Source organism: Panthera tigris, chromosome B4 (genome assembly GCF_018350195.1).
Source record: "Panthera tigris isolate Pti1 chromosome B4, P.tigris_Pti1_mat1.1, whole genome shotgun sequence".
NCBI lineage: Eukaryota > Metazoa > Chordata > Mammalia > Carnivora > Felidae > Panthera > Panthera tigris.
Window position 1 is genome coordinate 45,081,521 of NC_056666.1, and position 24,035 is coordinate 45,105,555.

The 24,035-nt window shown below is 46.1% G+C and overlaps 1 protein-coding gene across 4 annotated transcripts in view; it reads left to right on the plus strand.

The window, feature by feature from the left end:
* Positions 1-24,035, plus strand: part of ETV6 (ETS variant transcription factor 6) — a 251,169-nt gene that overhangs the window by 36,956 nt on the left and 190,178 nt on the right. Inside the window, exon 2 of one of the 4 annotated variants that reach the window (XM_042991764.1) lies at positions 15,279-15,354. The exons of the other annotated variants lie outside the window; for them this stretch is intronic. Coding sequence (XP_042847698.1) covers positions 15,279-15,354 — 76 coding nt within the window. The remainder of the gene's footprint in view (positions 1-15,278; positions 15,355-24,035) is intronic. 4 annotated transcript variants of the gene reach the window in all.

A 24,035-nucleotide genomic window follows, 5' to 3' on the forward strand; every position in this document is an offset into this window, starting at 1 on the left:
CCTTGTCTCCTATATAACGTTCCATTGTGGGATTATACTCAGTTTATTCTTCTCACTCTCCCATTGATGGGCATTCAGGTTGGTGCTAGGACTTTGGCTGCTGTGGACACGTTTGCTATGAATATTCCTGAACATGGAATCAGCTGTCTATGTGTGAGAGATTACTCTCTGTAGAGGACTTCCATTTTTTAGACACCTAGCCGTAGTACGCTAAACTGGAGGAACATTAGCATGTAAACCTTGCATGAGACAAGATGCCAACCAAGTTTCACTTTGTGTCTTGCACCATTCTCCCTGTCCCACCCAGTGCTTGGAACAATTCTGGCCTCACAGCAAACGCTTTCTTTAATACATGGTTTCTGTGTGGTCAGTGCTTGTTGATTTTACCTAACTTAAAACTTTGAAGGTAAAACCATATTCTCATGAGACCAGTCTTTGTGTTTCCACGTGCCTAATTGGGTCAATTTTTCTGGGTTTTTTAGTGCCACCTGCAAACTAGGCGGATGCCATCTTAACAAGGCAGAGTTCTTGCCCTGAAAGAACTTCCCATGGAGTGGGGAGAATTATAATGCTATACCACCAAGGTCATGGAGACAGGGTACTTCCCTGTCCCCGGGAGACAAGACTTCTGGGGGTTGGTGGGAAGAATGTGTTGGATCTGATCTTTGGCAAATGAGTAGATTAGGAAGGTGGATAGGGTGGACTATTTCAGGGAACCAAGAAGTATGGGAAAGCATGGCACACTCAGGCCCTGAAACTCAGTCCAGTTGGTTTTGACTAGAACATGCATTGGATGCAGTTGTGTGTAGGCAGATGAGAGGTCAGATGTGCTTGTGATTTTGTGAGTCTCCTCATTTTTGAGGATTGTACATAGACCAAAGCCATTTTCACTTGCTCCTACTACTAGGCATCTGGGTCTGTGGTACTTAGTGACATCCCTCACCCTTCCCCTTCATGACACATCCATTTGGCTGAGAAGGCCACCTGACCATGTGCCCAGAGTAGGGGGAAGATCCTAATTACCTCTGGTCCTTGTTAGATAGACAGTAGACTTCACCTAAGGTAGGATTTGGGAACAGTCTGTGGTGCTGGAGTAGTGTTTTTCTCTCCAGGGACTAGACCAAGATAGCTCCATTGTAGGGGTAGCGAAAATTATATGCTGGGGAAAATTTGCCTTCTCCTTCTGGTGGCTTTTAGCCTCTGTGTACTCTTGCTCGCTCTCTCTCTCTCTCTCTCTCTCTGTCTCTCTCTGTCTTATCTCTGTGCCTAGCTGCTTTCATATATTTGCTTTCTAGTGATGGAGCACTGTGGGGGGGGGGTGGTTATAGGGATGATGGCCTCACCCACACCCATCCCTGGCCATCTGTTTACAGAGACTCCATGGCTCGCAGAGGGAGTGATGATTTCAGGGAAGGGGACCAGAGGGGGCTGGTGGACAGCAGGCAGCTTTCTTCTCGGAGAAAACAGCTAGTCCTCTGTGACCAATTCTCCTTCTAACAAGAGAGATTATACAGCCACTGCACGCACCGGCACATGCACTTGGGAAGATCGGATGGATCTTACCAAATAAAATTTTTATTGGAGCGGATGGTGGTAGAGAAACACATTTTATTATGCCACGGGAAAGTAATATAGTGTTACATTTGGGGTGACTTTTGGAAAGTCTTTATTTTAGGTTCGCCTTGGTGGAGATCTGATCTCTTTGTAATCTTTCACCTACCTAGCACGGTGGGTTAAGAACACAGCCTTTAAAGCTGGGTAGATCTGCCTGTGTTTGAGCTCACCCTGTGCCACTTTTTAGCTGTGTGACTTTGGGCGTATTATTTTACCACTGAGGCTCAGTTTCCTCAGCTGAGAAATGGGCCACTGATTCTTAGCTCCCACACTGGGTTATTATGAGGGTTATGTGAGCTGTAATGCATTTAAACTATTTTGTAGGGGTGCCTAGGTGGTTCACTCAGTTGAGCATCTGACTCTTGATTTCGGCTCAGGTCATGATCTCATGGTCTGTGGTATTGAGCTCCACGTCAGGCTCTGTGCTGACAGTGCAGAGCCTGCTTGGGATTCTTTCTCTCCATTTCTCACTCTGCTCCTCCCCCACACCCCCGACCTCAGAATAAATAAATAAATAAACTTAAAAAATTAAAAATTTATAGCAGCTTTCTCTGGAGTTATTTGAATTTTGGATTCATGTGTTGCTTTATTATTATTGTTGTTTTTTAATGTTTATTCACTTTTGAGGAAGAGAGAGAGACGGAGCGTGAGCAAGGGAGGGGCAGAGAGAGAGGGAGACACAGAATCCAAAGCAGGCTCCAGGCTCCAGCTGTCAGCACAGAGCGCGTTGTGGGGCTCAAACTCACGGACCGCAAGATCATGACCTGAGCCGAAGTCGGACGCTTAACCAACTGAGCCAGCCAGGCACCCCATGTGTTGCTTTTGTAAAAAAAAGAGTCAGTTCAGCCTTTAGGCTGTGACAGTCAGGTGGCCATCGTGAAACCAAATGAGCTGTCTTTTGTGAGGTTTAATAGGTTTTTAATATCATTCGGTGCAGAGGTTAAATTAAATAGGAGGATCATATACAGAGTGGGCACCTCTCTGCCTAAACGTGGCTCTCTCTCACTTTCAAAGCAGTGCTTTAAAAAAATCTCCTTCCCTAGGAATATTCCCAGTGAAAACTCTTTTTCCACCTGGTTATTGTCTCTGTGTTTGCTTCCCTCCGCTTTCGCATATTTAGCGCTGCAAAGTCGGAATCATCTATCCACATGAACTTTCGTGTGTGTTTGTCCCGTCTCTCCCTTTAGAAGATGTATCCCTGCTGGTGTATGGAATAGGACGTTCTCTTCCTTTCCCAGGGAAATACTATTTTCCTTCTCCTCAAGGAGCGAGGAGAGAACTCAGCTCAACATTCATTACGTGTCAGTGTCTCACTGTGCTTCTCTTCCCTTAGTTTGCCAGGTGGTTAAGAAAACCACGTGGGGACACGGTCCCGCAAAGACGGCGTGTGTCCCCTGGTGTGCATCACCTGTAACTTCTGTATACTGAATTTCGCTGCAGCCTGTCAAAAGATACTAAAGACAGGCCTATTTGAAGCACTCGATTTTCTGGCGTTTCCATAGCGAAATCCATACGCCACACTGATCTACCGTGAACCAAAGGGACGTCGTCCTTCCTCTGCATGACGTTATCAAGTCTAGCTCAGATTCACAGGACTCTTAAAAAAGCTATCGTGATATGAACAGAGTCTAATGGACTGAAATAGAGATTTCTCCGCCTTACGTTAATGATAGCACTTTGAGAGTTAAATAGTGAGGTGGGAGGATAGGGACAGGGATTGAACGGTATGGAGACAGTTGGAGAGGGGATCAATGAGGAGAGGGCCGGGAACAGTCCCCACAAAGGCCATTGCTTTGAAGCAGTTGGAATCCTTTCATTAGACACTGGGACCCTCTTTGGCAGGCACTGTCGTGTGGTGCTCTCTCCCTTCCCTGCGTTCCGGGCTCTCCGGTCGAAGTGAGTCGTCGTATTGCGGTCAAGTCCAGTTTTACTCTTCAAAGGCATGAGGTGCAGAGAAGACCGATGGTGTGGGCTAGAAAGAGAAGGACTCGTACTGTCTGCAGGATGGTCTTCTCTCAACTTGACTAGGTTTCATGTTCGAGGTCCCCTAAGATGTGGGGTCAGAGCCTGCACAGCTTCTGGGGCTCACGTTTGCATGCTTTCTGGGGCTTTGTGTCCTCACCTGGTGGCCAGGGAGACGGCGTTTGGGGCCTGGTGGCACTTCCTCTCCCTCATGCTTCCTCCTGCACTGGATGACCCAGGGGGCGTCCCAAAGGCCTGCCGCTCCGCCCGCCCTCTGACCCGGCCGTGGGTTCAGCTCTGCAGGCTCCCGTGTGCGGCGGCCCTTCGTGTGGTCAGTTGGCTCTTCCCTTGTTACCTGTGACCTCTTTGTTCTTCCTGATCGTCCCCTCGTGGAATGTTAGCGAGGGCTTTGTGGTTCCTGTTGCCTAATCTCCCTCCCTCGTTACAGCGGTGAGGCCTGGGGAGGGGGAGGTAGCAGGTCAGCCAAGACATGCTTTGGCTCAAGGCAGAGCGAGGACCAGAACCCAAGTCTCTGGAATCCTCGTCCGGGGCTCTTGCCATGTCTCTCTTCCGTTCTGTGTCGTCAGGCTTGGAGAACACGTCCGGTGTGTTTAGCTGATGACCCTCAAACCTCTGCGAGAGCCGAAGTTGCTGTGAAAACCCGATTTTAAACTGATTTTCTCCAGCGAGAACACACTTACAATCAGAAGAGAATATAAAGGGTTATTTTTTTTAAAGGAGGTTGATCGAAGGCAAGGCAAGGCTTCGCTCATCTGGGTCCTTTCGCGCTGCGTTGTGGTGGAGAGTGAATCCTCGCTCTGGTGCTCGCCTCGGATCTCTGCTGAGACAGGCACCTTATCAGAGGCCTTCCCGGGCCACCCTTCTAAAATAGCAACTACCCAATGTTCACTGCTTTTTTTTTTTTTTTGAGAGAGAGAAAGAGAGTGCACATAAGTGGGGGAGGGGCAGAGGGAGAGGGAGAGAGAGAATCTCTTAAGCAGGCTCCGCACCTGCCCAGAGAAGAGCCTGCTTTGGGGCTCGATCCCATCACCATGAGATCATCAAGAGTCAAACACTTAACTGACCGAGCCACCCGGGCACCCCACTGCTTTGTTTTTCTGTCAGGTGCTTGTCACGCTCTGACATCGATTGTAGTTATGTTTTGCTTAAATGTATTTCCACTTCCACGAGTATATATAAACCCCATAGGACTGGAGACTTCTGTCTCTTGTTCACTGCTATATATCCCCAGCCCCCAGAGCAGTGCCTAGAACGCAGTAAGCAAATATTTCTCAAAACAGCGAATGGACCTTTGTTTGGGCAAGCAACCCAACCTTTGTGCGCCTTACGTATCTTGTGAGTAAAAATAGGGATGAGAAATAGAGCCTACCTATAGGCGTCCAGTTATGGAACGGATAAGTCTGGGGATGAAAAGGCACAGCACAGAGAATACAGGCAGTGATATTGTAACAGCAGTTGTATGGTGACAGATGGAAGTTACACTTGCGGGGAGCACAGCATAAGGTAGAGATGTTGAATCACTCTGTTGTACACCTGAAACTAATGTAACACCGTCTGTCAACTGTGTTTCGGTAACCAAAAGAATAGAGCCTGCCTCATCACTGCGGTGAGAACGGGAGGAGTTCGTCCCTCTAAAGCACTTGGAACCAGCCTGGCGCATAGTAAATGCTCAATAAACGTTCTCGGTTACTATAATTATTGTTAAATATTTGACTTCCTTACACTAGACTGTAAATTCCCTGAGGGCAGAGACTGTTTCTCACGTCATCTTTATATTCCTGGTAGCAATGCGGCTGACACGTGATGCATACGCAGCGTTTGTTAAATAGATACATTATAGAGAAATTGTAGGGGATATCTGGGTAAATAGTTGTTACATCTAGGTGGATAGTTTTCCTTCCTGTCTTTTTCTCTGAGCTGTAGGTGGTGAATCTTCGTGGACTAGGATGATTGTATCTAGCCTTAGCTCATCGCTTAAGCAGTGGGGCCGATGATTTATTTTGTGGCCATGACTGGGCTGAAGTTTCCTGGGGATTGACGCCAGTGGCAGAAGCTTGGTGGGTGACGAGTGTCACCCCAGCCTGTCAGATACATGGCGGTTCATGTATGAACCATGGCGGTTGAGATCCCCTCCATTCATAGTTGATACTTCACAGAAATGCTTCCCTGGTAAAGGGGGTGCTTATAGAGACGGCAGGCGTCTGAACAGACAGATGCTGGAAAAGGCGAAAGAGAAGGTTTAGAGGGAAACATACTCCTCCTCTCTGTTCTCAAGAAACAATTTAAAGGTTGTAAAAATACGCTTTTAAACTTGAGCCAGCCATTTGAATTCCATGGGCCTCACGGTTTTTGTGGTGAAATTAGAGACTGGGACTAGAAGATCTCCAAGGAAGCTCCTTACTTTTTAGATTTCCTGGTTCTGTGGCAAATGTTTAAGAAGACCCTAGACTGATGAAGAGTTTAAGGGCAGAGGTTTAAGTAGAGATACCGCTAAAGTGGAAGAGGGTGTTACCATAGGAGCATGGGACAAGTGGCTAACTGACATATAGTGTCCGTTTGTGAGAAGGACTGGAAAATTATAGTATTTCAATAGAAAATGAACTCAAAACCCACATCTTAACAAAAGGCTTTTCTGATCTCCTGGTTTGGGTCAGTTTATTTAATGTGAGCTAAGTTGCGTGTTAGCTGTCCAGTCTGGGTATCTGATTTGTGAAACATTCCCATAACTAAGTCCCAGGAGGTTTCCAATCACGCCCATAAGGTAATGCAATTTGGCAAGAGGATTTGGACCTTGACAAAATCTCTTGCCCAATTTGGTTTCCAGAAGGGCTGACTTACCTAATTTGAAAATAAATTGAAAACAAAACCTTTGGTTGTTACTTGTTTGATGAAATGCCACAGAGAGCTATAATTTTTTTTTTTCTCATACCCCATTAGTGTGGAGAAGATTGTTACCATTTACTGTCCTTGATTTACTGTCCTTTCCTGCCATAGTGCTCCAGTAGGGCTAAATCACTATAGCAATGATATTAAATCCTAGGAATCCTTGTGTGTGTGTGTGTGTGTGTGTGTGTGTGTGTGTGTGTGATGTGTATTAGTATGTATGTGTATTTTGTACCATGTATTTCTGCCTGCATTCCCAACCTCCACATTAATACTAACCTTCTATTGCTGTGTAACAAATCAGCACACATTTACTATCTTACAGTTTCTGGGGGTCAGGAATCCAGACACAGCTAATTGGGGCATTCACTTAGGGTCTCACAAGGCTGCAATTAATGTGTTAGCCAGGGCTGTGGTCTCATCTGAGGCTCGACTGCGGAAGAATCTACTTTTGTTGGCAAATTAGTACTTTGTAGCTGTGGGCAGAGGATTTCAGTTACTTGTTAGCTATTGGCCAGAGGTGGCCATCAGCTCTTTACCATGAATGCCTCCCAGCCCAGACACCCCACCCATGGTGGCTTGCTCCTTCAAGACTAGCAAAGGAGTTTAATATTTTCCTGTAGCTCAGATTTCTTTTTAGGTGTGACCTCAGTTTTTTCCCTATTATCCTTGTAAGGTGAGATAGAAGGAGGGAGAACCAAGAAGCTTTAAAAAAGCTAAATGAAAAATTTTAAATAGAAATACCATATGATCCAGTAATTCCACTACTGGGTATTTTTACTCAGAGAAAACAACAACAACAACAAAAAAAAAACCACTGGGTCAAAAAGATACATGTGCCCCTCTTTTCATTGCTGCGTTACATACAGTAGCCAAGATGTGGAAGCAACCTAAGGGTCCATGGATAGATGATTAGATAAAAAAGATGTGGTGTGTATATATAATGGCATATTACTCAGCTGTCAAGAAGAATGAGATCTCATCATTTGTGACAACACGGATGGACCTCGAGGGTATTATGCTAAGTGCGATAAGTCAGAGAAAGAAAAATGCCATGTGACTTCACTTATATGTGGAACCTAAGAAAAGAAAACAAATGAATAAGCAAAGAAAACAGAAACAGACTCAAAAATGCAGAGGAGAAGCTGGTGGTGGCCAGCTTCTTGCCAGAGGAGGTGTGGCGGGGGGAGAATCGGCTATTTGGTGAAGGGTACAAGGATACCCTTGTACTGGAAGGATACAAACTTCCAGTAATAAAATAAATAAGTCACAGGGATGAGAAATATAAACCCTGCTCCGTCCCACTCCCCCACCCTCCCCCTCCCCGCCCCAGAAGCTAAGTATAGTATCTAAGGTTGCAAGCGGCCACTGGTTGCTCTAGAATAAGAGTACAAGTTGATTAGTAACAAAAACTAACATTTTCTAAATATTTCCTACATACCAGATCATGTGCAAAGGGCTTTATGGCACTGTATGCTCATTCAGCTCTCTGACACGGCTCTGAGTTAGGTATTAGTATTACTAAACTATTTCATAGGTAGGGCAGTTGAGGGTTGGAGAGGTTATATAATCGGACCAAGGTTTGCAGACAGAAAGCGCCCAGGTCTGAAAACAGGCAGGCAGATTCCAGAAGCCATTACCATCCTACTCTGAAAATCTTTTCCATTAGAATGTACTGCTACCCATGTTTGGAATTCCTACTCGCTTTTGGCAGATACTTAACTCCCTGCATATTGCAAAGGGTCATTGTAATAGATTGCTCCTTTAAAAGTGCAGCGCTAAAATGGGAGGGCAGTGTTCTTTCTTTCCTACTTCAGCCAAGCTTTCTTATTTTTTTTTCCGAAGACCTATGGGACAAATTGAAGGAACCCAGAACCTAGTGGGATCTGTATATATTAATAAGACTTTTGCTGGACATACGTCCAAGAAATGAAACCTCAAGGTTGGTACAATACAGCTTGCTCATTTTAATTTATTTAAAATGTTCATTTTCAAGTAAGCATTATGCACTTCATTATTCCACAAAACCTCAGGAATCTGGAAAAGACCGAATAGGTCTCTGTTTCCATTCTGTAAATCATTTATGTAGATATGGATCTTGTTGAGAGATGTGCAAAATTTGATTGGAGTATTAGAAACTGAAATTTTAGAGGGGTGCCTGGGTGGTTCCATCAGTTAAGCCTCTGACTCTTGGTTTCAGCTTGGATTGTGATCTCACGTTTTGTGAGATCAAGCCCCACATCAGGCTGTATACTGACAGTGCAGAGCCTGCTTGGGATTCTGTCTCTCCTTCTCTCTGACACCTTCCCCCCACCCCTGCTCTCTTTCTCTCTCTCAAAATAAAGAAATAAACTTAAAAAACAAGAAACTGACATTTTAGAATAAGTCGTCTAGTTGTGTGTGTTTCTTCTATATTTCTGGAAGCCTGGAGAGTTATATTGCAAGATACTTTATAAATACAGAGGAAAAGTAAAATACAGAGGAGGCTCATTGATTATTGAACTTTTTCATGAGGAGCAGCAGATAGAGGTCAAGAGGATGGAAAAATGCTGTGCTGGGTGAGATCCAGGCAAATATCCAAAAGTGTGGTGGCCATCCCACATGTTATATAGAATGGCAGAGTCCTCCAGCTGGAAGGACCTTAGGACCTACTGAGGCCCCCTTCATTTGCTAGAAGGGATGCAGAGGTTCAAGTAGGTCAGGGTCGTGCATCTAACTTCTTTCATCAAATGCTTATGAATTTGTCTTCCCTGAACTCATTCTGGACATCTTTCTTGAACTTAAAGTTGTCCTTCCTCCTATATTACATTTTTTATATGCTTCAATTCAGATCTGTCCAGTGCTGTAGTTATTTGAGTATATGTCTCATTCTCCCTAGGATTCTTTAGACTATTTATAATCAACTTTAATTTCCTTCCAACCTAGGATGAGACCTGGGACATTGGAGGTTCTCAATATGGTTGTGGAAGGCAGGGCTTACAACCGTTAAACTTCCATTTTGAGTTTTTGAGGAAGATCCCCTCATTCCGGGAATCTGAGAGTTGGTGAACAAATTCAGATCTACCCGTCAGTATCCTCATGTTCCTATGTTTTTGTTCTGTGTTGGTCCTCAATTTCTTTTCCCTCATCCATTGTCTTTTTTTCCCCCACTTAGAAATTATGACAGAATAACAACATCAAAGTGACCATTTTAACCATTTTTATGTGTACAATTTATTATCACTGAGCTCACTCACATTATCGTGCAACTGTGTCCACCATCCACGTCTAGAACTTTTTTTTATCTTCCCCAGCTGAAACTCCATAACCCATTAAATACTAACCTCTGCTCACCCTTCCTTCCAGTCTCTGGTAACCACCATTTTCCTTTCTGTCTCTGTGAATTTGACTCTTGTGGGTGCATCACATAAATGGAGTCATACGGTATTTGCCTTTTTGTGATTGGCTTATTTCACTTAGCCTACGTTTGAAGGCTCATTCACGTTGGAGCATATTTCAGAATTTCATTATTTGTGATGCCATCCATTGTCTGTTAAGACTCAAAAGTTTCAGTGTTTTTAGTTTCTGTAGCCAGAGGTAGATTTTTTTGCCAGACCTATCCGGAGCCTTTTCCTGAGATGAAATCTCCAAGGGCATGCCCTGACTTCCTTTGGGGGAGCTGTGTAGCAAAACTGAGGCAATTCATGTCAGTGCAACACAGGAACACCTGCTATGTATTAGGGGCTCTGCCCATGGTCTCTTGGTAGCAGCAGAATTCAAATAAAGCTTTTATAAAGAGTATAAACTTACACTTTGAAGAACAAAGCAGAATTGGCCTCAAAAGCCATCATCAGCATGGCCATCAAAGCCTATGTCATGGTCCATAAAGAACTTGGCTCTTCACGAAGCGTTTTGATAGGAAGGAAGTTCACCAGGAAAAGACATAGCCCCTACCTGTATGCAGTGTATATTCATTTACATTTATGTAAAATATCAGAAATTGCTCTGGGAAACAGAAAAAATATAGTTAGTATTCTTTTTTTTTTTTTTGAATTTTTTTAACGTTTATTTATTTTGGAGACAGAGAGAGACAGAGCATAAACGGGGGGAGGGTCAGAGAGAGAGGGAGACACAGAATCTGAAACAGGCTCCAGGCACTGAACCGTCAGCACAGAGCCTGACGCGGGGCTCGAACTCACAGATGGCGAGATCATGACCTGAGCTGAAGTCGGATGCTTAACCGACTGAGCCACCCAGGCGCCCCTATAATTAGTATTCTTAAAAAGTGATCATGTTGGGGCGCCTGGGTGTCTCAGTCGGTCGAGCATCCGACTTCAGCTCAGGTCATGATCTCACAGCTTGTGAGTTCGAGCCCTGCGTCAGGCCCTGTGCTGACAGCTCGGAGCCTGCAGCCTGCTTTGGATTCTGTGCCTCCCTCTCTCTCTCTGCCCCAACCCACTCTCATTCTGTCTCTGTCTCTCTCAAAAATAAATAAACATCAAAAAAAAAATTAAAAAAAAAAAAGTGATCATGTAAGGAGGGCCCCAGGCTTTCAGATACAGAAAGGGAAAACACTACTTGGGTACAAGTATTGAAAGAAAATACCCAGGAGTCATTAGTTGACTAAAAGCTGACTGGGAAAAAGTGCTGAAATATACTAAAAATAATATGAGTTTCAAGGAAAATAACCCTTTTGCTAACCTTTGCATTAGTCAGTTCCTTATTAGAGTATTTTTTCCTGTTTTAGTCACTCTTTATAAGAGTGTGTATAAATACAGAAGATGAAGAGAAGTGTGATAAAAATAATTGAAACTGTAGAACATAGGTTTTAAAAGAAAAGGTTAGAGAAATTTGGGGATTAGAATGGCTAACTTTGTCACCTTAATATTAAAAAAAACCCAGTAGACTATTTGTGGGCAAGCCAGTGTGAATGATACCAAGAAGTTTAAAACACACTTTTGGGAGCCTGGGGGGCACAGTTGATTGGGTGTCAGACTCTTGATTTCAGCTCAGGTCATGATCTCATGGGGTTCCCTGCTGAGCGTGGAGCCTGCTTGGGATATTTTCTCTCTTTCTCTCTCTCTCTCTCTCTCCCCCCTGCCCTCCCGCCTCTGCCCCTTTCCTGCTTGTGTTTTCTCTCTCTCTCTGCCCCTTCCCTGCTTGTGTTTTCTCTCTCTCTCAAAATATATAAATAAACATCAAAACACACACACACACACACACACACACACACACACACACACACACACACAGACTACCCTTATGGGGCTTTAATCTACTGTCCAGGTTTTCATTGCGCAGTTGATCAGGGGGTTTTTTTGTTTGTTTTTTGTGTTTTTTTTTTTCAATTTCCCATGAGAACTGAGTGGAAGGAAATGCATGTGAAGTTGTGGAAGATATTTCAAATGATCCTCGGAGCCTAGCAGAGTGCCTTGTAACTACCCACTGGGAGATGAGTTTCCTTCCTGGCGGTTGAGAGGGCTGGGCAGGACACCTTCCTGAAGGAATCTGGACTGAATGATGTCAATTACGTAACTCCTTTTCGTTTTAAGATTAGAAGGAAACTTTAGCAAGAGATAGGTAATTGCCCTGTGAGTATAAGAGTCAACGCCTAAAATATATGTATATTTCCAAGGTTTTAAAAATAAAAAAAGAAAAGCTGTCTTGGTCCCTCCAAAGTATTTTCAGGTCTTCTTCCTGTAGTTTTTACCTGACTCTTGCTTGTTCCTTTCTTAGCAGTTATTGCAACTTACAGACACTTTGTTTATTTTGTCTGTCTTGCCATCACAATGTAGGCACCACGAGAACAGGGACTGTGCCTGTCCAGTTCTTTATTATATTTCTGGCATCAAGCGCAGTGTTGACACACAGTAGGTACTCAAGAGAGAATGATTTAATGAAAGAACCATCATTCAAGAGTGGGGTGGGGAGAGAAAAGTGCTACAAAGCCCAGGCAGTGGATGTTGACTGCCTCAAAGGGATACTAGCCTGGGGGTTAAACAGGGAAGGAAGAGAGAGGCAGAGAGCAGGAGAAGAGGAAGGGGAGTGAATTCACAGGGCTTTTCTTTCTTTCTTTCTTTTTTTTTTTTTCCTGTTGTTGTTGTTGGTACCTTAAGTAAGAACATGCTAAAAATGGTTGACGTAGAGTGTCCTATAAAAAAACAGGAGGCTGCATGGGCTGGTGCCCAGACACACTAGCTCTGGGAAGCAGTTCACGCTGACTTGCCACCGGGTGAAGTTTGTTAATGTTTTCTAAAATAGCCAAAGGCTCTCGAAAAAACCAAGTTTCCCTGGGGTGCAAATCATTTGGAGGTTTTAGTGGTGGTGGTGGTGGTGGGGTGTATATGTTTCAAGCGTCTGAGTCCTTTAGTTATACTTTCTGCCCTGGCCCTTAAATGTTTTTCGAGCAGCTTTAGATTAGATGATCTGCATTGGGATAATGGGATGATTTTGCAGTGAGCTGCCTCTGTGCTTTGGACTCTGCAGTTCTCCTTGGCCTGAATAGCCACGCACACACACACAAAATCTTGATTTAGTCTGGTCTGGTCTCTTGTAGCCTCACTTAAGGACATGAAGTCCAGACCTGAGGATGATTAACCTAAAACACGAGCCTATTAACAAAAGGGTAAAACAAAATAAAGTTTAGAAAGAAAATCCCTTCTTTCCAAACAGTCAGTCCTCCCCAAATCCAAACAATTCCACGTTCCAAACTGCCCCATGCTGACGGCGCTTTTCAGGGAGAGTTTTCTGAACCACAGGGTTCCCTCATAACTTGAAGAGTGTTCCAAGGGGAAGACAGGAGGGCAGTAAAGACAACTCTAACCCTCGTCAGCCTACCCAAGGTCTCTGGCCATCTCTGTATGCTTCCCCAAGAGAAGGGAGGCTGGAAATCAGTCTACTTGCTGGTGTTGAACTGCTTTTAATAACAGAGGAAACAGAGAAATGAAAGCGAGAGCCTGAACCTATGGACTTGTCCAGAATCATTGTGAGAGATGTACTGTCGCGATGGGAGCCCCACCCCCTCAGCTTCCAGGGTTTTACACATCTTTGGAGGACCTCTTTGGGACAGGGATGATAAGAAGTAAATGTTCCTTCTGCTGATGTCCCTTTGTCTGAGCTCTCGATGTCCTCAGACCCCACGTCCGTGTTGGAGAAAGGACTCAAAATAACAGTGCCTTTCATTTTATAAAGCAGCTCTTAAAATATTTGCTTTTGTTATCTCGTTCCATCCTGATAATAACCGTGTGAGAAAAGCAGGGTGCGTTCTTACTGTTCCTGTGTCTGTGCAGAGAAACTGATGCACAAAGTATTTAGTAAAATGGGCAGAGCAGGGACCGAACTCTGTGTCTTCTCACCATGAAAGCAAGCGCGAGTGCACGTGCACATCGTCTCTGGTGAAGCAGCCCTGATGAAAAATCAAAGAGTAGACAGATCGATGGAGTGCACTTTGGCTTTTTAAATTTTTCTTCCGTGAGGGGCGCTTGGGTGGCTCAGGTCACGATCTCGCGGTCCATGAGTTCGAGCCCCGCGTCGGGCTCTGTGCTGACAGCTCAGAGCCTGGAGCCTGCTTCGGGTTCTGTGTCTCCTTCTCTCCCTGCCTCTCTCCCGCTCACACTCTGTCTCTCTTTCAAGAATAAATAAACATTTAAAAAATAATAGTAAATAAATAAATTTTCCCTCAGTGAAATAGTGAATCAATATTCTCTGAGCCTCTGTGGTGGGGAGCCCTCCATACTTTCTAGGCCTCACTGAAAGAGGCTCTGAGAATCCCAGTGACCCCAAGTTTAAGTGTTGGGGAGACCGTAGGGCCAGCTGGACTGTGTTTTGAGAGTAGGACAGATAAGCGACTCTGTGTGTGTGTGTGTGATTTTTTTGTTCTTTAAAAAAAATGTTTAATGTTTATTTATTTTTGAGAGAGAGACAGGCAGACAGAGCATGAGCGGGAGAGGAGCAGAGAGAGAGGGAGACACAGAATGCAAAGCAGGCTCCAGGGTCCAAGCAGTCAGCACAGAGCCCGACGCGGGCCTTGAACTCACGAACCGTGAGATCATGACCTGAGCCTAAGTTGGACACTTAACTGACTGAGCCACCCAGGCGCCCCAATAAGCAACTAAGCCTTAAGTGAACTGAGCAGCAAGGAATTCTTAAATTGACAGGTGGAGAGAATCCCTGTAAGGCCCGCTTTCTTGTAGGGCAGTTGTTCCTCAGGGCCTGGCTCCAGGATGATTGCTTCCATGGCGGTATCTGTTTGCTTTCTGATGGGGCGTAAAATTTACCTTTTGAGTTCTATAAATGGAATCAGGAGTAACGTCTTGACTTTGTTGGACGCAGGACCCGCAAGTTGGTTTCTCTTGTTTGGGGAGCCCTCTGCTCCACAGTGAACATTTTGTACTGTCAGGTAGACCTTTCGGCCAGAGGACCAACTCTTGGGTGTTTGGAAAGGAAGACAAACCTGTATTTTGGAGAAAGGGCCTATTGTTCCCAGGGAGCGGTTGTAGCCAATTTCTCGGGCTCCTTGGCGAACTCTGAAGAAGGAATTGAAGTCAGAATGCTAATCACTGACTTGCGCAGACATCAACAATCAAACCTCAGGGAACTCATACGAAAGTAAACAAAAGTGCTGCATTTCAGATTCTGGAAGGAGAGCGGTCCTGTAAAGGAGGCTCAAGACGAAAAAGAAATGTGTGGGTGAGGAAAAAAGTTCTCATTCCCTGCTTCTCAAGTGGGTAGTCTTGAACAGAGGGAAATCCTGAGGTGTGGGCTCATTCGCCGTCACCAGGATTAATGTGGCTGGCGACCTTTTCTTTTTTCTTTATCAGAGATGGTCTCCTCAGCCCAGAGCCCGGAGCAGCCTTGTGAGAACCACACCCTGTCTGGATCGCACGATTTCTTCACGTGAGCTGGACACATACGCTGTATTCTAGTTGGGCACCGTATCTCCATTGATCCATCTCATGTTGTCACTTGTTCCCTCTAATGCCAAAGAGCGGGCTGCTGTCGAGAATGCTGTTACCCGGAAGGAGCAGTTTGCTTCTAAATGGGAGCAAGTTTGGAATTGTTGGAGCCCAGTTGTGTAGCTCTTGAGTCGTGGGCCCGTGAAATGTTCTTCTCAGCCTGGGTTAGGCCGTGATGATTTTTCTCCTCCGAATGTCAAGACAGAGTTATTTCCCCCCACCATTACTGTCGTCCAGCCTCCTTCGTGTAGATTTATGTATTCTAATCTGGGCCTTTCTTTGATTTGGTGCCAGTTTCTACAAATTCCAAGTCGTGTATGTGGCAGGTGGCTAAAGTGGTCTGTCCTAGAATGCATGGTGGAAATAGCAGCACTGGTCGTGGAATGGGGAGACCTGATTCTGCTTCTGCCAGTGGCCCGCCTGTGACCTGAAATGTCACTGAGCTGGTCGTGTCACTTTACAGGCCCATATTCACCTGTTATTGATGAGGCTGGACTAGAACATGGCTACGGTAATTCTAATCTCAGCCCTCTTTCCTTCTATATTACAGTTTATAAAGTGACTCTTTAATAGGAGCCCTTTAGGGGTGCCTGGGTGGCTCAGTTTGGCTGGGTGTCCGACTTCGGCTCAGGTCATGATCCCATGGTTCGTGGGTTCGAGCCTTGCGTCTGTGCTGGCAGCTCACAGCCTGGAGCCTGCTTCAGATTCTGTGTGTGTCTCTCTCTGCCCCTCCCCCACTCATACTCTGTCTCTCTGTCTCTCTGTCTCTCTGTCTCTCTCAAGTATAAATATTAAAAAAAAAATAGGAACCCTTTCTAGGCTGTTTGAAGTCTATCCATTCTTCTTCTAGTACTTCTATTTATGATTCTCCCAGCCTTGTTCCCTGAAGTTTGGTGAGCAGAGAAGTTTTTCCATCCATTATTCTGTTATTCTCAGTTCTGTGGTGAGCGTACATCCAAAGCTATGCTTACTCTCCAGGTTAACCTTTGTTTCCAGTGTGAGCACTCATTTACCTGAAATTGGAATACATCGGCGCTGGGGCGCATGGGACAAATGGGAGCATCTCAAGTTTAGGGTTGAGGCATCCTGATGAGGGTGGGGAGTTGCCCAACCAAAGGAGCCACCCAGCTGCCCCTAAAGGGCTCCTATTCAAGAGTCACTTTATAAACTATAATATAGACTATTATAAACTATCACATAGAAGGAAAGAAGGCTGAGATGAGAATTACTGAAGCCCTGTTCTAGTCCAGCATGGGGGGTCGCTTGGGTGGCTCAGTTGGTTAAGCGTCTTGACTCTTGGTTTCGGCTCAGGGTTCGTGAGTTCGAGCCCCACATCTGGCTCTACGCTGGCAGTGAGGAGCCCGCTTGGGCTTCTCTCTCTCCCTCTCTGTCTCTGCCCCTCTCCCACTTGCTCTCTCTGTCTCTCAAAGTAAATACGTAAACCTCAAAAGAAAATGTATAAAAAAGAGAAAAATGATCAGAATTGATGAGGGATTTGAAGGCAAGTAAAGCGTTCCTGACTGGGGACCATTTTGGGCAGTCCTGTTGTTTTCCTAGCTATTGACATGACTGGTCAGGAAGCTTACTGACAGGTTGGCAATTCGTTAGAAGTGCCGTGGGGCCCTGCTGTGTTTTCTTAAGGAGACATGGGGCCGAGGTGCCACATCCCTGGAAGGTGCTCCCACTGGCGGCTCACAGTCTGGACATCACAGATGATCAAGATTTTCATCTCTCTGGTGTGCATCCCATCTACAAGCCTTACTGTGTTAACCCTCATCAACCGGGGGGCCATTGACAGCTCCCTACCAAGTGGGATGGCCATTGCTTTGCTCTGGGCACGTTGTACCTGTGCCCTGCCTTGTTTCACTTTCCCAGAATGTGAGGGACTTAGAATCCACTTGAGAAGGGTACGCCTCAGTGTGTGAAGAGTTCTCTAGCAGCATCAGCTTCCGGATAGCAAAGACAATGTGATCCGAGAAGGAGAGATCTGTATTCAGGAGTGATCAGGGGAGGCTGTCTTGAGGTGGTACTCTCACTACACGGACGGAAAGCTTGATTTTTCTCCCTTTTATTTTATTTCATTGTTATTTTTTTTTAGAATTTTTTTTTAATGTTCATTTATTTTTGAGAGAGAGAGAGACAGACAGACAGAGTACAAGTGGGGGAGGAGCAGAGAGAGAGAGAGGGAGACAGAATCTGAAGCAGGCTCCAGCCTCTGAGCTGTCAGCACGGAGTCTGACACGGGGCTCGAACTCACAAACCGTGAGATCATGACCTGAGTCGAAGTTGGACGCTGCACCAACTGAGCCACCCAGGCGCCCCTCTCCCTTTTGTTTTATGTGCAGCACCTGGTGTGTGTGTGTGTGTGTGTGTGTGTGTGTGTGTCTGTGTGTGTCTGTGTGTGTGTGTATAAAGATATGTGGGTTACAAAGCCTAACAATAAAATGAAAACCTCAGAACCACCATCTAAGGAACGAGAACATTACCAGCACCGCTGCCACTCCCCTGACACCTTCCCACCCGAGTTAGCGCCTGTCTTAAATTCCGTGAGGCTTATTCCCTTGCTTTTGTTTTTCTTTTTGAAAGCCTCTGGACAGCTCATGTTTTCTTTGGAGATCTCAGAAGTTTCTGTGATACAGGATCTCTGAAAGCAGAACACCTGGGGCATATGTGATGGTCAGTTTTCCGTGCAGGCTCCTCCACTATCCAAAAGTAGAGTGTTCCTGCGAAAACTGCCTTAAGCTGAAATGGTGTTAAAGGGAAGGGGTAATTACCACTAATTTACACGAAAGAAGTTTTGACTATTCCCAACCCCCCCAAAAATAACGTCCCTTGGGCTTTTCTGGAGTCTTAGGACACAGACACATCTTGCAAACAGACCCCCACAGTAAGTTGAGATAAAGCACAGATGCTCACAGACACAGTTCAAAGCCTTGGCAGCTTAATGCCGTGATGCTGAGTGTGGTTCCCAGGGAAGGAGCTTGGCGGGGGCCCCTGTCATTGCTCGGGGTGCTTTGCCTCTATAACGGCTTGCTGCAAAACAAACACTGAATGCTATTTTCACGTTTCTCCTTTTTTCAAAACGGAAAATCCTGTTCAGGTTTCATTTGGTTCATGAAAACAGGTACTAACACAGGTCTTTTATAAAAGTGAAGCAGCGTAAAGTTTTGAAAAGTGGGGGATACCTGTCCATGCTTGGCTGGGCCACCGGTGCTCAGATGTGTGATCAAATGTGATTTGGGATGTTTCTCTGAAGGTGTTTGTGGATGAGATTCGTATTAAAACTGGGAGACTGTGAATAAAGCATGTTGCCCTTCGTGGTGGGGGTGGGTCTTATCCAATCAGTTGAAGGCCTGAATAGAACAAAAGACTGACACCGCCCCCCCCACCCCATACTTCCACCCCCTGCCTTGCCCTGACAGGGCAAGAAGGAAGGATGCAGAGGACATTGGCTCTTGCCTGGGTTCCCAGGCCACCAGCCCACCAGTCCACCACCCCACCCTGCAGATTTTGTACTCATGTTGGCTGTGTTTCTCTGGAAAACCCTGACTACTACAGCATATCATAGTTCTCCGCATGCCATGTGAGTAGCATGACAGAATTGATTTGTGGAGTATTCTTTTGTCAGGAGATCAGCAGTATATTAGTCACATGCTAGGAAAGCCTTTGGCCGATTCTGGCCCAGGCCATGGAAGGGAAATCTTGATTTTTCTATAGAAGCAAAGCCAGCTCTTTTTGGAGCACTGTTTTCTCCTTGGTGTAGTACTCTGTCCCCTTCCAAAGTCCCATTGCTTTTGTTAGTCACTCAGATACCCTCTCCTACCAACGCTCCCCTGCAGTACACCCATCCTTCCTCAGCAACACGTGCACAAGCATATCTGTGTATGTTCCCGCATCTTCTGTCCGGAACCTAGCTCTCCTTGTTACCGGGAAAGACATTTCTGCCCCGAGGCTGGGGGGCATCGTCCACCTGTATTTATTATGTGCTGCCATGTTCCAGACCCAATTGAGGTACTTTACCTGTTTATTCCATGTTTATCCTCGTAACAACGAGCCCAGGTGGTGGCTTCTGTCATCATGATGACTTTGCAGTGAGAAAACGGCGAGTAGGTTATAGAAATGTGATTTGAATCCAATGTGACCCCAAGAGCCTCTGCTCCTAACACCTTTTAAACATATTATGAACTGGAAAGTATTCTGCAAATATAAGAAACAGCTATTATTAAAATACACCCTTGGGGCGCCTGGGTGGCTTAGTCGGTTGAGCGTCTGACTTTGACTCAGGTCGAGATCTCATAGTTCACGAGTTCAAGCCCCGCGTCAGGCTCTATGCTGACGGCTCAGAGCCTGGAGCCTGCTTCAGATTCTGTGTCTCCCTCTCTCTCTGCCCCTCTTCCACTCGCACTCGGTCTCTCTCTTCCTCTCTCAAAAATAAATGAACACGAAAAAAAACATTAAAAAAAAATACACCCTTGCCTTGGGGCCCCACGCTCTGCTAGTTGATAGCTAGGGCATTTGAGGACCTGATCCAAGCCAATGAGGTCATTGGTAGGAATGTATCGCCCTTCCTGGAAAGCTCTGGTTCTTTGACAGAAGTCTGGCCGTCCCAGTGCCTGAGCACCAAGGAAAAGTTCTAAAGGGGGCCCTTAGGACGTGACAGTTGGTGGTGAGCTGGGTCACGAGCCTCCCCTTAGGTCACACCCAGGAGGAGGCCACTGCCTGCGTTGTGTTTAAATAGATCCTGGAGACTACAGTGTAGCCCATCGAGGCAAAGCAACTCCTCAGGCGAGGATGCCTTGGCTTGGAGAGTCGGAGTCCTCCGCCGGGCACGGCAGCTCTTTGGTTCTTCTTCGCCAATCCCGGACCGTGGCAGATGTTGTTAAGTACTCCTAGCCCTCTGCAGAATAACCAGTGCTAACTGATCGAGTTGTGCAAATAGCACGAAAGGTCCTTGGCCGTCATTCTTGCAGCTATCTGGGTTTCCCCAGAGAACCCAGCCTGGCTTTACTCTGGCCTCCCTGGTCTCTCTTGTGTCCTATTTCTCCAGGATTTCAACACTGGCTCTGCCTGTTATTCTGGTTTCTTCAGTGTTTTTTAACTCCTTTTCCTGTCTGGTTACGAAGTGGAATGGGACTACACACCTCAGTTTCCAAAGTGGATTCTCAGGGAATAAGAATCATTGTCTTTTCATGGAGACAGTTCCTTTTTTTGGGTAATGGCGGTGCCTGGAGACTCTCTCCGCACAGCAGTGCACACCAACGTTCCTAGGACTGTCCGTCCCTGCGAGGCTCATGTCTCGCAACCGTGGAGGGGGCAGAAGTTATTCCATTTAAGTGTAGAAAGTTTTTTTTTTTTAATGTTTATATATTTTTGGGAGAGAGAGAGAAAGAGACACAGAGCATGAATGGGGGAGGGGCAGAGAGAAGGGGACACAGAATCCAAAGCAGGTTCCAGGCTCCAAGCCGTCAGCCCAGAGCCCGACGTGGGGCTCGAACTCACGGACCGCGAGATTGTGACCCGGGCCGAAGTCGGGCGCTTCACCCACTGAGCCACCCAGGCGCGGCGCCTAGAAACTTTCTTTTTTAAAAGGCCTCCCTTCCTTTTTCTTCATGTGTCCTGGGTCCCCCTCTCTGGTACTCTCACACACACACTGGTATACAGAGATGGTGTCTGGTCCCAGATTCCTTTTGAAGGAACGTTTGTGTCTGCCTTTGTTTTCTGTGGGAGATCCATGCTCTTCCCTCGGCTCTCCAAACGTCTCTCCCAAAAGCATTTTCAAAATGTCGGTCAAGCAAGGGAACAATGGTTTCTGGGTCGTTTCAGGGGCACCTAGTTAATTACTCAAAAACGAATAAAATGTGGAGGAGTACTCCTCCGAAGCTGTGATTTGTACGTCATTTCCTTGCTTTCTTCAACACCCTTATTTTTGAACCAGTAAGTATTTTGATCAACATTTTTTTTTTTTGAGGAAGAATTGTGTGGTATTTCCCAACCTTCCCCCGTGGGTGGAACTGCATTACTGAATCACTTTTCTCTATTTTTTTCCGCTTTCTGTCTCCTGTTTTGTCAAGGCTCCAGCAAACTCCAGCCTTTTTTCGGTGTTTTTTAGTCCTGGAATTTTAGCGTGGCATCTGTGGTTGTGTTAATTTCCCATCATTATTTTCCAGCCCATCAAGGAAGCCTCAGAAAAACAAAGCATTTTGTTTAATCCTCAGGTGGAGGTTGGAAGCCTGGTACATACGGGCCCTTCTGAGCGGTCCCAGAGGCCGGGAAAATAGGGGTCTCACTGACTGTTGGTGAAGCGAAACACATTCCTTTCGTTAGCCTTTGTGCTATTCCCTCCTTTATCCATCCAGTCCTTTTTAAGGGATAGTAGTGCTGTTAGAAACATTCCTTGTGTGGTCAGATTTTCAGCCTTAACCTAGTTGGAGACTTAGGGTGACAGGCCAGTTCTGTAGAGGCCCTGTGTGGACTAAAGGACTCAGAAGCCAGTCTAGTCCCATCCCTTCCTAGAAACGTGCCCTCTCAGGGATACATCACCTCACCGTGGGTGGGGACGATATTCCTGGTGGTGCCCGTCTGTACCAGTCGGGGTTCTCTGGAGAACTAGAACCAATCGGGCGTGTGTGTGTGTGTGTGTGTGTGTGTGTGTGTGTGTGCGCGCGCGCGCGCGCGCAGAAGGTTTATTGTAAGGAATTGGCACAGGCAGTTGTGGAGGCTGGCAAGCCCCAAATCTGGAGGGCAGGCAGGCAGGCTAGAGACCCAGGGGAGAGCTGATGTTACAGCTCAAGGCCAAAGGCAGTCTGGAGTAGAATTTTCTCTTCCTCGGGGAAGACCTCAGTCTGTTTCCTCTTCAGGCCTTCCAACTGATCGATTGCACGAGACCTACCTCCATTACAGAGGACAAGCTGCTTTACTCCAAGTCCACTGATTTAAATGTTCATCTTTTCAAAAAAAATTGCCTTCACAGCATCATCTAGTCTGGCACGTGACCAAATACCTGGGTTCCACGGCCCAGCCACGTTGACACATAAAATGAACCCCCGCATGATCTCGCAAGGCTTTTATGAGGGTCAGCTATGAATGGTCGGGAGCCGGAGGCATGTATGGAGAGGTAGCTGTCTTTTAGTGCTTCTCTTTTCCCTCTGTCTGCCTTCTTCACCTCCTGAATTTTGTTTCCTTCCCTTCCTCTTACCCGTTTCTTCCTTCTTCTGACATGTGCTCTCCTTCTCCCCCCCGACTCTGAGATGGGAGACCCGTGTGAAGTGAGAGTAAGGGGAACAATCCAGTGGGTGATTAACGTGTAATGGAAAGAGAATGACAGATCTTGAAGTCACTCTGACTGGAGTTAATCTCGCCCTTTTATGGTCACGGGCAAGGGGATATACCTCTCTGAGCCTTTGGTCACTGATTTCTGAAATGAGGATAATAGTATTTATCTGGTACAATTCTTATGATGATTAAATGATTTAACACAATCATGTACATTTCCCTTGCTTCCAGATGTGTCCTCGAAGTAGAGTGTATTTTAAGTTGAAAGCATTGCTCATTTTGAACTCCTTCAGGCTTTGGGTGCCTAGCCTTGCCATTAAGATCAGATGAACTGTTTTGCTATGATGGTGAACCACCGTTTTGATAAAGTCTCTTAGTGAATGTTCTTGTGTCTTAGTCTCTTTTGCTATTTCTCAGACACTCTAAGCACACTCCTACCTCAGGGCCTTTACATGTGCTGTTTTGTCTATATAGAGCTCTTCCCCCGGATAACTGCATGGCTTATTCTGAACATCTTTCCGGTATCTGCTCAAATGTCACCTCTTCAGTAGGGCCTTCCCTGATTACCTTCTATACAATAACATACTCTTTCGCTCTGTTGCACTTACTTATTTTTCTCTATAGTGTTCATCTGAAATACATATTTCTTTTCCACCCACACCTCCCACTAGAACAGTGGTTCTCAACCTTGGACATTCATTATAATTGCCATGGGAGCCTTTAAAAATCCTAATGCCACGTTGCACTCCAGAACTATTAAATTAGAAACTGTTGGTGCGGGAGGTGGTGGGGGGGGTGGTGGGGAGACCCAGGCATCAGCATTCTGTAAAACTTTCCAGGTGATTCCTGTGTGCATCCAGGATTGAGAAGCAGTGCTCTCGTCTAGAACTTTACTACCAGAATGTGGACGGGTAGCGCCCACATCACCCAGGGAGCTTAGTGGAAATACAGGTGTTTATCTCTCCCCCCCCCCCCCCCCCGCCCCGGGCCCACTGAGTCCGATTCGACTGTTGGGCACGATCTCCAGATGAGCCAGGTGCCACTGACGTTGGGGATGGGCTGCACTAGAATGTCACCTTGGGGCACTGTTGCGTTACGTCCTTGGTGCCAGAAGAGTGTCTAGCGTTGAGTAAGCGCTCACTGAGTATTTACTGAGTGAACGAGGAATTAAAGTTGGAGATGAGAGAAAGGAGGTGATGAGGGAAAGAGGACAGAGAAAGAAAGAGAAGGCAAGACCAAGGGGACAACAGCTTTGCCCTGCCCACATTCCCCGGGGCCCGGGTATAACCTGCTGCCTGCTCCTGCTTCAAGTCCAGCGTCCCGCGGGCTTGACTCCAGCTATGGTGCTTT